This window comes from Pestalotiopsis fici, assembly GCF_000516985.1.
Source record: "Pestalotiopsis fici W106-1 unplaced genomic scaffold PFICI_Scf_6, whole genome shotgun sequence".
Taxonomy (NCBI): domain Eukaryota; kingdom Fungi; phylum Ascomycota; class Sordariomycetes; order Amphisphaeriales; family Sporocadaceae; genus Pestalotiopsis; species Pestalotiopsis fici.
The window spans coordinates 1,419,003-1,431,571 of record NW_006917096.1 but is presented as its reverse complement, the minus strand read 5'-3'; the positions used below and the strand labels follow the sequence as shown (position 1 = coordinate 1,431,571).

Genomic DNA, 12,569 nt, shown 5'->3' with positions numbered 1-12,569 from the left:
CTAAGGTCGGGGTATCGAAAAAATACGTCTAACGGCAGTAGAAAAAACAAGATAAATCGAGTGAAGGATGACAGATGAAGAATAACTCCGTGGTATTCGGTGGAACTAAAATGTTGTACGTTGAAAGTCGTATGAAAGTTCCGAAAGAGGTCGCGTCGATGGGACCGACTGCTGGTGACAGCAAATGTCTGTAACGCGAAGGGCCAGATGGTTTTGCCGGCCGGACGGGAGACAGAGCGAGCGACAGGACAGGACAGGACTCCAAGTATATATGTGTGAACCTCTAATCGAAACCGGTCTAACAATCTGAATCTTGCTCTTTGCAAAAAAAGATCTGCGGGAGCCGCACGTCCAGGAACTTTTCTTCTTTCTTGTTTCCCCCGTTTTATTTGCTGCTCCTCTCTTCGGCTTCCTCACGCTCTCGAAGATGGTCCACAGCGGAAGTGCGACAAGCTCCACGCTGTTACATGCCCATTGTTGAAAGGCGGGCGGGTCGTGGAGTTCCTGTCGCAAACTGGTGCGCAAGCTGTTAGGAGGTCGAGAGTCTCTAGAAAAATTGCCGAGCTAGCTGCGCTCTCGTCCTTCGAGACTTGAAGGCGTAAAAGGTATGAAAGAAAAGGAAAAGGGGAGTTAAGACGGCGGCAAGAAGAGGGCGTGCTTTGTAGGTAGTGTAGGAGAGAGAGAGAAGTATGGAAGCGGGGAAGCAGAGGCAGGCTGGCAGGATGTTGCGACACGAGACTTGCTCGATGAAAGTGGCTGGTGGAGCTTAGCGGCGTCTGCGGGCTCTGGCTCTGCACGGGTGGTGGAGGCGACCTGGGATTTTGGCGTCAAGGGGCCCCTCTCACTGGACATAAGGGGATGCTTTCCGTAAATGTACTATGTACCCAGCTATCCCGGGCCGGTTTAGGGCGTGCGAGCCCACTGTAATGTATCCTGTTCAGGGTGTTGTCGTCAGGTAGGAGGCAACGTTATAGACTCAGTGTCATGTAATAGTCGGCAACCGAGCAAAGAGAGGCACGAATTCACAGGAGCCTTCTTCGAGACCAAAATGTCCTGCCAGGTATGCAAACTATTCCTAGGATGGAGATGGCTTTCGACAAATAGAAGAGCAAGGACAAAAAGATAATCAAGGAGCCTCTCGGGAGATTACAGAGTGAGAATAATACTTTATATGTAGGCAATGTAGGTAGGCGCAGATACTGTGCGCACCCTCATTCGGCCTGACAGCAGAACCTAGGGTAGTGCAAACTACCTTGGAGTAGCTAAGCAGAACATATGAGAGAAATGGAAGAGCTGCCAAGCAAACGTCTGTACGTATGTGGTACCGTGCGACAAGCAGCAGTCGAGTCAAATGGGGTTTATTACAAGGTTCCGGTCATATGTAGGTAGTAATAGTAAGTCTGGACGATGATGGGTATTCCTTCATCAGGGGAACATGGATTCAGGCGAGGAGGAGGGGACCTAGCCGAGCGATCTAGCCCACCATCACCTGGTTTGCCGGAGCGGAGACTTTAGAGACATAGGGATCGCGTAGTACGTAAGAGCTCTGAGATGGTGTGAATGTCCGATCCATACTGGCCATACTCTACCCTTCTCTACTTCTTTTAGTTCTTTGGCTCGGCGGAGCATGGCAGAGTCGGCGCGTTTAGCTTTGGGGCAAGATGCTACCTGGGAGATGGTGTGAACTACTAATGTGAGATGATCCAACTAGGTTGCCGCTGAGCAGGCAAGGGCTTGGTGTTGCCCTAGCAGTTTGGTTTGGTTGAATTGATTCGGTTTGCTTAAATTATACCACCACGGTGTCCCATGTAGGTTTTCGTCACAGCAGCCTAACTGAAAAATACTGTGACCAGAAAGAGAGGGCTATGGCGGATATGTGTGAACCGAACTCCCCAGGCTACCTAACCTAGGTGTATGTAACGTCCTCGATCCCTGCTGTATCGAATCGGGCAAGCAGTACGACACCTACATATCTATATAGAATCGGGAAGATTATACTATCTCGATCAATACCAACCGTTGGCCAATATTATTACCAAGATGTTCTCATGTTTGTTCTCCGCTTGTCTGGAGTTTGAAGCAAATGTACCTGTCTTGAACCTCATCAGATCAACCCGAGATCAATCTTCGAATGATTCTGTAGGTATGATGTATTGACCGTTCTGAAGAGCAGTTAGTTCACTACATGTCCCCTTAACTATCTGCCCTAGGTTCAGGTGGTAGTACCTTCATTGTTAGTTGCCATTTTTAAATGCAGTGAGATGTGGGGAAGGAACTGAGGCGGCGTACAAGCATTGATGAGGGCAAGCATGGAATGGCTGGCTGGCGGCTTTCGGGTCCAATAAGCAGCTTTCCAACTGCCCACCAAAATATTACCGATTGTTGACTTGACAATCCGTACACTCTCTAAATCTCCATTCGCTTGGCATTCGTTCAGAGTCACATCTCAATACAAAGGTGGTCTTTTCGTAGAGTCACCAGAATTTTGAATTTTTGAATGCAAACCAGGTCGATTCAGTCCGCTCTCAATCGACGCCGCTCCTGGGTGGGTGACTGGTGGCTTTGACCAGCCGGTAAAAGATCCGGGGTAAGGTAGGTATTGCGGTCCATTCAGAGCCTAGACGCTATCGAGGGTTGATCCACACAGGTTAAGTATTTCACTAATACGTATCGAAATCCCTTGAGGCGAGCGTTGGGTATGTACTCAACAGAGCAGTATATCTAGTTTTTCCTAGGGAGTTTTAACTATAACAGGAATCGAAAATACTCTACTGGATCGAGGTTCGACTTTGACCAGCTGGAACTCCAAAATCAGTCTGCAAAAAAAATATGAAATCTATGTGGCAGGCATGTTGGCACGGAGTTGGACTTGCCGCCTCCAAAGAATGCCGAGAGCAGCAACTCGCAAGGACCATGAGATGATTGAAGTCGCTCAGTTCAATATTCATGGCCTGGTCCTGGCAAGGAGCTACATAGCTACTCGTCGCAAAGGTGCATGGCTATATTGCACTCGTATGTAGGTAGTTGTTGGATGCGACATTACCACCGCTGCTCAACCTCGAAACCTAGTTTGTCCACCGGTCCCACAACTTTCCAAGAGTCAACCCAACAACCAAATCAGGCAGGACAGCTCCAAGCTTCACAGGCTGGTACTGCACTGCACTACACTGCAACGGCTGAGAGGCGTCCTGACGAGGCACAAGGACAAGTGGGATTCGTTGCTCTCGCGCTTGGCATTGTATTTACAATGGAGGGTAATGTCATTGGCTGCCGTCATCCTCAAGCCACTCGGAGCCTTTCTCCAGCACAGCACTTGAGTGCCTAGCAGATGTAAGGCATGCTGACTTCACTCCACTGGGAGAAGCCACCCAAGCACGCCTCAATCCCATTCCCCAGACTTGTTCTTTTTAGGGGGGTTGGATGGATGTATGGATGTATGGATGGATAGATGGATGGATGGATGGATGGACCATCAATGTCAGGGCACTTCACTCTCTTCTTTTGGGCTGTGCGTCTACAGTAGAGAAGATAGTAGGTATGTATGGACGGCAACTGAAGCAAAGGCTCTCACACCCTCTCCGTGCTGACCGAGATGTGCTGCATGATGCCCAGGCCGTCTTAGCAGCCCGGAAGTTTGCTGATGTTGTTCGAGGTCATGAAAAGAGCGACGATGCAGCCTGCAGCTTGTGTTCAATGCACGCAATAAATTACTACGGAACCCCAGGGGCCTCATTCTCCGCAATACCAGGCACACTACCTTTTAAGCTTCCCAATGGCACATCACCAAATCCCCCTCATTACATAGCTGGCATACATTACCAGTACGCATGTATTGGCCCAATCAAGCTAAACCTCGCTTCGGAGCAACACAACGGCTGGGTTGGCTCGACGAGGATTTCACGACACTTGAGGGGTCAAAGAGAAAGAATACCCTTTGGCAAGAACGGTCGGCACGAACGGCTTGCACAACACAACGACTTTGAGGGTACCAGCTATGTACATATCCGACCTTTCCTAGTTGCAACCCCTTTGTACATACTGCGCTCTCATTCGGAACAGCCAACAGCACAAGCCGGGATGCTAGCAATCACTGTACCGCCCAAAGCAACGCACACTTATCCACTCTCAAACCACAACTACACAGTAGTAATTCAGAGTATGCATCAATCCTCTGCTCCTGGCCTGTTGAAGGGGGAAACATTTCTCTTCTCGGAGGTAGAATCGTACAATACTTCGTATATACGTGCATAGGTGTAGCAACGACGATGGGCCCCCGGCGGCGACGAGACGACGTACGGGGCATGCCGCCGATCCCAGGTACATAAGCGTGCCTAGTAACCTGCAGCGCAGCAATTGCTGTGCATAGCTACCGCGGTAGCAATGCAGCAGCAGTGTGGAGGTTCATCAGACTTGGACGACTAAGACGCACCTTCAGGGATCATAGCTGCAACTTCTAGCCCAAATGGCATAGTCGATTTACTTGCTTGTCTCTGGAGTCCTGGCTCGCTCCAAGTTCTCAGGCATGACATGGAGAACAACATGACTGAAACTCTGTCCTCATTGCTGCATGTTCGCAGATTCGTCATTCATGCTGGCTTGATGCCTGGTCACGTCGGTCGAGTATTTCTGCTCGGCAGTCATGAATTGGTCCCCTCTTTTCAATTGCCAGCAATCTTGTCCTTCTCCCTTTTGTGGAGGGAGACTGGGCCGATAGTAATGTAGCCAACCAGCGTGCGACTACTACAAGATACTACTAATGATCTCCAACTGGGTAGGCCCTTGTGCGCGACGAGCCGCCAGCCAGTCCAGACGGCCAGTCCTGTGCTGGGATGTGTGGGTGTGGGCAAGTCTCCTCTTGCTTGGTTCCCCGGCAAGGTCTGGTCTTTACCCCAGATTCTTCTCTGCTCGCCCATCTCGCCATTCCGCGAACCGCGCATCCGCCCGGCCCTAAACGCTTGGCTTCAAGCTCAGTCCTGGTCTAAATTCGCCATCCGTGCACCCAGCGTAACCTCAACTTAGGGGACTCTGGCTTCCTGCGCTTCCGAATACCTATCACGCTCGCCCTATTGCTATTGCGAAGTTGCAAAGCCCATCAGAACCATCTTTCCCCAGCGAGCCATTCTGACAAGGTTAGGACTTCAGCAGAAGAACTCGGCCGACTAAATCACGACGCATGCTTCTTCCCTGTCAATCAAATAGCATATCTTCCGTTGCAGACTTCCACATGCAGTACTACATGGCTTGTACAGCAGAATGACCGGGCCCCACTTTGCCCAGCAAGAGCTGCACAACAGTACAGTGTTCGTTCAGGCCTCCTGATTCAAAGCTCCCAATTAGACAGTTGGTCACAAGAATCACCACCTTCCGTAACACTTCTGCTATACTCATACCTCTTCGAATAGTGCAGGCGTTACGTGCTTGCCTGATCTCTGGGCGACGAGAGCTACGTACAAGTGACGTTGCGCAGAGTACATTAGGGAGAGTGGCCAGGTCCGCAACCAGTTTCCGTCAAACTCCTTGTGTCAAAGGGAAGTTTGAATTGCAACCCTTCTTCGTTGCCCACACTGACTGACTTCGTATGAGAAAGGAACCATTGCAGCCGGTATTGACATTCAAGCTCGAAACCGACGTCATTTCAATAGTTCTCTAAGCCCACAACACGGCCCTGCCCTTGGAATATATCATCCTGGCTGGGCCAAAGTCCACCAAGATCAGAAGTCGACCGAGAATCAAGATATACACTAGCAAATGTCCAAGGCCATGCAACTTGACGTCTTTTCTTCTGGGATTTAAGCCGTTTTCGAACTTGTAGTGGTGGCATAATAGCCATTGCAAGCCATGTGACTTCAGCCCCTCTCAACTTCAACCCCTCTCGACGTCTACAGGCCAGACGGATATCCTTGCCCAGACTTCGGGGGGCGCCTCCAGGATCGCGTGCAAGCTTTAATTGATGCGGACTAATGACACACGGCCGTTGCAAAGTCACATTTCAAGGGTCCAACCTATCGAAGGCACCAGCAGACTCAAAATCACTTGGCCTGCTTTAAGGCCAGCCGCTCAAGTCCCGAAGTCCAGGCCTGCCTGCAACGGCAGTCTTCAGACATGATCGACGATGGATTGGCCTTGTCTTGCCACTGGTTTGGAGAAACATCTGGGGAAATCCAATAGTCCCTTGGTGAACCCTCAGCCCAGGAGTCGCCCGAAGAACTGCTTTCCTGGCGCTCCTCCTCCATGCCTTGTCAGACCCGAACTCTTATTCCTCTGCCCATTGTCATGCCACGTCCCCGGCAACTCTCGACAGCCCTGTTCCATCAATTAGACTTTGACGCCAGACAGCGTCACGTGTCCTGGGTCACCCAAAGTAAGTTCCCGAAACTGGTTTTTATGCAAGTCAACGATCATCTCCATAGAAGGGAACCCTCGGTCAACTGCAGAAAGATCAGCAGTGAAGGAAAAAAAAAAAAAAAGACGGGTCCCAGAGCGGCGAACTCTAAATTTTTCTTTTCTTTCTTGGCCTGGAATCGGTCGACTAGCCAGTGAGAAGAGAGCATCTCCCAGTTGCTTCCCGTGCCGAGGGGCCCGACAGGATGAAAATCTGCAACGGTAGGCCTCATTGGCAGGGGGAGCTTGATCGCAGTATCGGCAAATGTCTAAATCATAAAGGCCCCTCCCATTCAGCACTGCAGACTATAGTAATGGCAAGTCTAACCATAAGACAAGAGGCGGAGGTCTAGTCATGCTTTCTACCATGGGACCAATCGGATTCTGGTGCTTTTTGTGAGCATCTAGAATGTGTATTCCCAGTACTCTGTAGTCGTTAGGGTTCTTGGATGCCCGAATTTTTTTTTTTAAACCAAATTCATGGATTCTCTATTGGCTCTTTGACAACGAGCAATATAATCCACGCCCTATTGTGCTACCTTGTATGTTTCTTGATTCCACGTCGCATCGCTCCTGGGCCGAAGAGGGAGTTCAGATGTTGGTCCAATTGCGAAATTCCAAATGGCATTGTGTGCATTTCACCTATTAGGTAATGTCGAATTCAGCCAATTCGCATCGGTAAGCATTTTATATACCACAGATTTTGGGAAATGCGAATCTGGGGCCAAATATTTGTATCGGAAAGAGAATGTATAAACTTTTTTTCATTGAAGTGATATCTCGTGAAATGTCATTGCCCCCCATATTGACGCCGAACCATCTAGACCTGCGCTTGGTTCTTCCCAAAACCTATTGAATGTCCTCGTCCATCTTCTCATCGTCCTCTTGCACAAGCTCGCCCTCACCCTCGGCCAGCAGAGGACCCGCAAAGGGTGCAGCGGCTCTGGGCCATACGCGCTTGTACAGACTGACGCCGACACTGTCCTGGGGGTTGATGCGGCCGTCAAAATTGGCCTTGAAGTATCCGTGCGTACCCAAGGCTTCCTTGACGTAGCCTGACCTTCCGCGCTTGGTCCACAGCGGCAAGGCCTTGAACCACTCGACATCCTCGCGGTTGAAGAACATGTAGCGGATGGTGACGACCTTCTTGTGGATGTGGTAAGGGTGGCCGGTGAGAATGACGCGCTTGGCGACGACTCGGGAAGTCGATGGAGCACGAGCGGTGCCGGTAGCAACAAGCTGCAGAGGGAAATCCGATTGCTCGCCCTCGGCGTCACCTTCTTCGGGAACGATCCGCTTGAAGAAGAGGGTCGGCACAGAGCCCCAAGTGATGGGACCCGTGAAAGTTGCCGTGGCAGATTGGCCTGGATGTAAGAATCTGCAGTACTTGTGGACATCGTTCTCTGTCCGGCCGCTGAGCGAGAACAGCGGGTTGATCACAAAGCGGCGCGGGCCGCACTGGACGATGAGCTCCTCCTTAGCCTTGATGGACTTTTCATAGTCCTCTTTGTGGGTGATGTCAAAGTTGACAGCTGCTCTCTTGTTCTCGTGGCGCAGCAGAGAGAAGAGTGTGACGGGGTGAGACGGCTTGTAGCTCTCCTTGAGCTCAGCCGGTACGCCCTTGAGGTAGACATGTACTCGAGTGCCGGGCGCAACTCCACCTACCAATGCTTCGCGGATAGCCTTATTCCTCGATGACTGGTAGTCAGAGACCTGCAACAACCTCGACCACTCCTCGGGCTCATATGGCCTGTCCTCCTCATTATTCCACGGGCTCGTTGAGATGCTCTTCAAGCCGCGGTACTTTGCAAGTCTTTCCCTAGCCAGGACATTTGGGTGCAACTCAATCTCGTCTGGAAATTCCATATCTTCTTGTGCCTCATCATGCTTCTTAGCTCTGTAAGCAGCGAGCTGCTCGGCATCCTCTGCCTCATCCAGTTCTTCAAACTTCTCCGACTGAGGATACTCGGACATCGCGGCTTCTGTCGGTTCGGCGCCAGCGAGACCCTCCATTCCATCCTCGGGAGCGGCAGCTGGAGCTTCAGCATCGGCATCCTCCATATCATCGTCATCCATATCAGACTCTGAATCCGAGACATCCTCCAGATACCATGCAGCCTGGTAGTTTGAGGTTCCCTTGGGCAGTTTCTTGGGGGCGGTCGGCTTTTGCATTTCGTCTTCCGAGAAGTAGTGGTGATCGTCGAGTAACACGCCCTTCTTGGCAGTTGTGTCAAGCGGCTCGGCATCCATGTCGTCCATCCTGGCCTCTTCAGGTGCCAATTCGGCAGTATCTTCCTGATCCTCGCCGGGTAGCTCCAACACCTCTTCGGCGTTGGCCTCGTCCATGGCCATATCGCCATCTCGCTTCTTCTTGGTAGCTAATGGTGCAGCTGTGATCTTCTCGATTTGGAATGTTCCCCAATCTCCAACGTGGACCAAGCGGTCAGCCTTCAGCCCCTTGCCTCGGACAACACCAGTGATCACAGTCGACTCTGATGGTGAGCTTGGCCATTGGATCTCGTCTGCCAGCATCCAACTCCGCTGATCCCTCCAGTGTACTCCCTTGGGCGTTGTGCTGCAAAGCGACCTCATCAGGTTCGAACACTCCTGCCTTGAGTCCAGGCTGTAAACCTTGTCTTGATCGGGATGGAAATGCGTCATGAAAGACACCAATGACTTGACCACGTCTGGTCTTGCTTTAGCGGGTTGGATCTGGTCCAGTTTCTGAACGACGGAAAAGCATGTCGAGATGCCTTGGGATTCGATGCTTCGGATAATGAGTTCTCCGAGAGGGTCGACCTCCACTTCCGATGAGAGGAGGAACACTACAAAGTCTGCTACTCGCGCGGCATCCATGCAAGCTGTGAGGTCTCGCCTGAGGGGGACATATTGCAGTTTCTGCTTGAACCTGTCGACAGGCACTCGGAAGCTGGTCTCCAGTACGTCGGATTCGATATCGAGACTGCCGTTCAGCTTCTGAATAGCAGCAGGGACATCTGCGTCAGGGCACAGAGGCACGACAGCGACAATTCTTGGTGCTCCATCTCTTCCGTTGAACAATGCAGTCTCCTTGCTGTGCTCTCTGGCCTTCTGCGCCTGCCGTTGCTTGGCCTGGTTTCTTCGGTCGAGTTTCGACATGACTTGCTGATGCGGTGTCTTGCGCTGTCCTCTTTCACTCGAAAGTTTGCCTGGATCAGATTAGTAATAGATCTCTTGTGAGGATTCGCGACATTGCGCACCCTTTGCTTGCTCTCTTAGTTGACCCTTGGTAGCCTTCTTGGATTTGAAGCCCTTGTGCGAGACATTGGTGGTGGGCCGATGGGAATGTCCCACGGCGGAAGGCATCTTTCCTTCGCCTCCGGCTTTAAATCTAAATGGAAGAGAAGCCAGATTGAACCTTTGGTCCCCGAATGACACCTTCGACTGAGTGAGTCACCTAGGTATGATTCAGAATGATTTGGGGGCGTCGTTCTCGTGCAACGACTGCCTTGGTTGCAATTATCGACAATCGCGGGGTGGTTTATCGAGAAAGTGATGGAGGGGCAATGCTGAATATTTTTTTGTGGTTATCGTTATCGGTAACTCTCAGCGGCGGTTAGCGCTTTGAGTTCCCTGTCAAGACCCAATTTTCCGCAAAGACCCCGCTAAAAAGTTCAATGACTGGCCCAGAAAATTTCATGGTCGCATCGCATCCATCAATGCGAACGTTTGGCACTGCTCAGCAAAAGGCACTACACAACATAACAAAATGGAGCGCGACGACCTCGAGCTCACGGAGCGCCCATTCGCCAAGGGACACGACAATGGTGCCGTCACTGTAAAGAAGGCCAGAACAGAGCTTCTCCCAAAGCACGAGCGCGACAGAATACGACGGCACAAGGAAGCCCGCAGAGACTATGGCCGTGGCAGCAGGATTGACATCAAGGGTATCAAGGACAAGAAACTACGGCGCAACTTGAAAGGGTTGGAGAGCAAGTACAAGGATGCTGCTATTGCTGCCAAGGACGCCGAAATCCTGCTTGAAAACGATGCCGGTTTCCTGGAGCCAGAGACTGAGCTTGAGCGAACATACCGAGTGCGCCAGGAGGAAATCCAAGAGGGCGTCTCTGCCGGAACGGCCAAGAAGAGATTCGAGCTCACACTGAACGAATTGGGACCATATTGCTTCGAGTACGATCGCCCTGGCCGGAATATACTGCTCGGTGGCCGCAAGGGCCATGTAGCGTTGATGGATTGGCGTGCTGGCAAGCTCAAGTGTGAGCTGCAGCTGGGAGAGACGGTTCGCGACGTTCAGTTCCTGGCCGACCAGTTCTTTGCTGTCTCACAGAGGAAATATGTTTACATCTACGACAGCAATGGTGTAGAAATACACTGCATGCGGAAGCTGCAAGAAGTTTCCCACATGGAATTTCTCCCTTACCACTACTTGCTAGCCACAGCCGGTTTGTCGGGTTATCTCAAGTGGCAAGACGTTTCGACTGGGCAACTCGTAACAGAGATTCCCACCAAGCTTGGTCCGCCTACGGCCATGTCCCAGAACCCATACAATGCCGTAATGCACGTAGGTCACCAAAACGGAACAGTAACACTCTGGTCCCCCAATTCAACCGAGCCATTGGTGAAGTTGCTTGCACACAAGGGTCCTGTCAGATCTTTGGCCATGGACAGAGAGGGCAGGTACATGGTGTCAACTGGCCAAGATCGGAAAATGGCTGTCTGGTATGTCCTTGTGTTTGATGAGACATAGATCAGAGACGGTTGCTAACAATTATACCAGGGACATCCGTATGTTCAAGGAAGTCAATAACTATTTCACACGCACACCTGCTGCATCTGTGAGCATATCAGACCGAAATCTTGTAAGTCAAACGAAATCTTAGAAACACCCTGCAAAGGCGAAATCTCAAACATGTGCTAACTGTTAAACTAGACGGCTGTTGGCTGGAGTACATCGACAACCATTTGGAAGGATTTGTTTGTCAAGCATAAAGCCGACCAAGAAAAGGTCCAATCACCATACATGGCTTGGGGTGGAGAGGGCAAGGCCGTAGAAAGGGTCAGGTGGTGCCCATTTGAGGATACACTTGGTGTATCCCACGATGAGGGATTCTCGGTGAGTTTTCTTCATTTTGTCTTGATCCCTGGTCCACTGACTTTTGGCCCTAGTCGATCATCGTTCCTGGTGCTGGTGAAGCCAACTTTGATGCTTTGGAAGTCAATCCGTTCGAGACCGCCAAGCAGCGACAAGAATCCCAGGTGAAGGGTCTGCTCAACAAGTTGCAGCCCGAGATGATTGCGCTCGACCCCAACTTCATCGGAAATTTGGATCTCCGCAGTGAGAAGCAACGACAAGCCGAGCGGGACTTGGATGCCAAGCCCGTCGATATCGAGACAGAGATGAAGAACCGTGCTCGCGGAAAGAACTCTGCCATGAAGAAGTACATGAGAAAGCAGCGGTCCAAGAACATCATCGATGAAAAGAGAATGAAGATAGATCAAATCTGGGAGGAGCAGAAGCAAAAGAATCAGCAAAAGCATCAAGAGCAGGCCACGGAGCTCGGTCCCGCTCTTGGTAGATTTGCCAGGAAGGAATAAATCTTTTAGCAACCATGTTAGTTGCTTGAAATCAAGGTCGATGAACATGAGGATCGGAATACTGCTGAAAGGGCAGTTCCTCAAAAGCCTGCACGACAGATTTCTTTGGGCCAAGCCTGGAGTTTTAGTCTAGGAGCAGCACAGACGGCGTGGCCGGGAGGCGTTTTCCATTAAAACAGATTCTTGCATGGGGCAGTACTTGGTGCTCGTCCTGGCCATCTCTTTGGGTCTCTTTATTGCCTATTTGAGGCAATATTGGGCGCTTGAGTGGCTGCAGATCATTGTTGCAGTCCTTCAAGCACTGATCCCGAAGGCCGCAAAGCAAATCGAAGGTCAAGGTGAGGTTGCAACCTCACTCCAATCAGCGTAGTCGAATTTCACCAAATATATATTCCCTCTTCTTACGGGGATCGTCATATTGCTAAATTGTTGGCCATAAATTACCATGAACGGAGATGATTGTGTCGAGGTAGCGACTGCAAAGACAGTAGTTGGCTGAGCCAATAATGAAGTATCATGTATTTATTCAGCGCATGCCCCACGAGACCTGATTTAGACTTGCTAGTTGATCTGACGATGAGATGAAATTGTTG

General features: G+C 50.8%; 2 protein-coding genes across 2 annotated transcripts; one reads left to right on the top strand and one right to left on the bottom strand.

The window, feature by feature from the left end:
• Window positions 1-7,230: 7,230 nt before the first annotated feature.
• On the bottom strand, window positions 7,231-9,726 carry PFICI_08903 (uncharacterized protein; the record flags this gene model as incomplete). Its single annotated transcript, XM_007837484.1, has 2 exons — window positions 7,231-9,569; window positions 9,621-9,726. The coding sequence occupies 2 exons, from the start codon at window positions 9,724-9,726 to the stop codon at window positions 7,231-7,233; spliced, it is 2,445 nt and encodes an 814-aa protein (XP_007835675.1).
• Window positions 9,727-10,129: 403 nt separating this feature from the next.
• PFICI_08902 (uncharacterized protein) lies at window positions 10,130-11,976 on the top strand (the record flags this gene model as incomplete). Its single annotated transcript, XM_007837483.1, has 4 exons — window positions 10,130-11,100; window positions 11,159-11,240; window positions 11,312-11,494; window positions 11,548-11,976. The coding sequence occupies 4 exons, from the start codon at window positions 10,130-10,132 to the stop codon at window positions 11,974-11,976; spliced, it is 1,665 nt and encodes a 554-aa protein (XP_007835674.1).
• Between the last annotated feature and the right edge of the window lie 593 nt (window positions 11,977-12,569).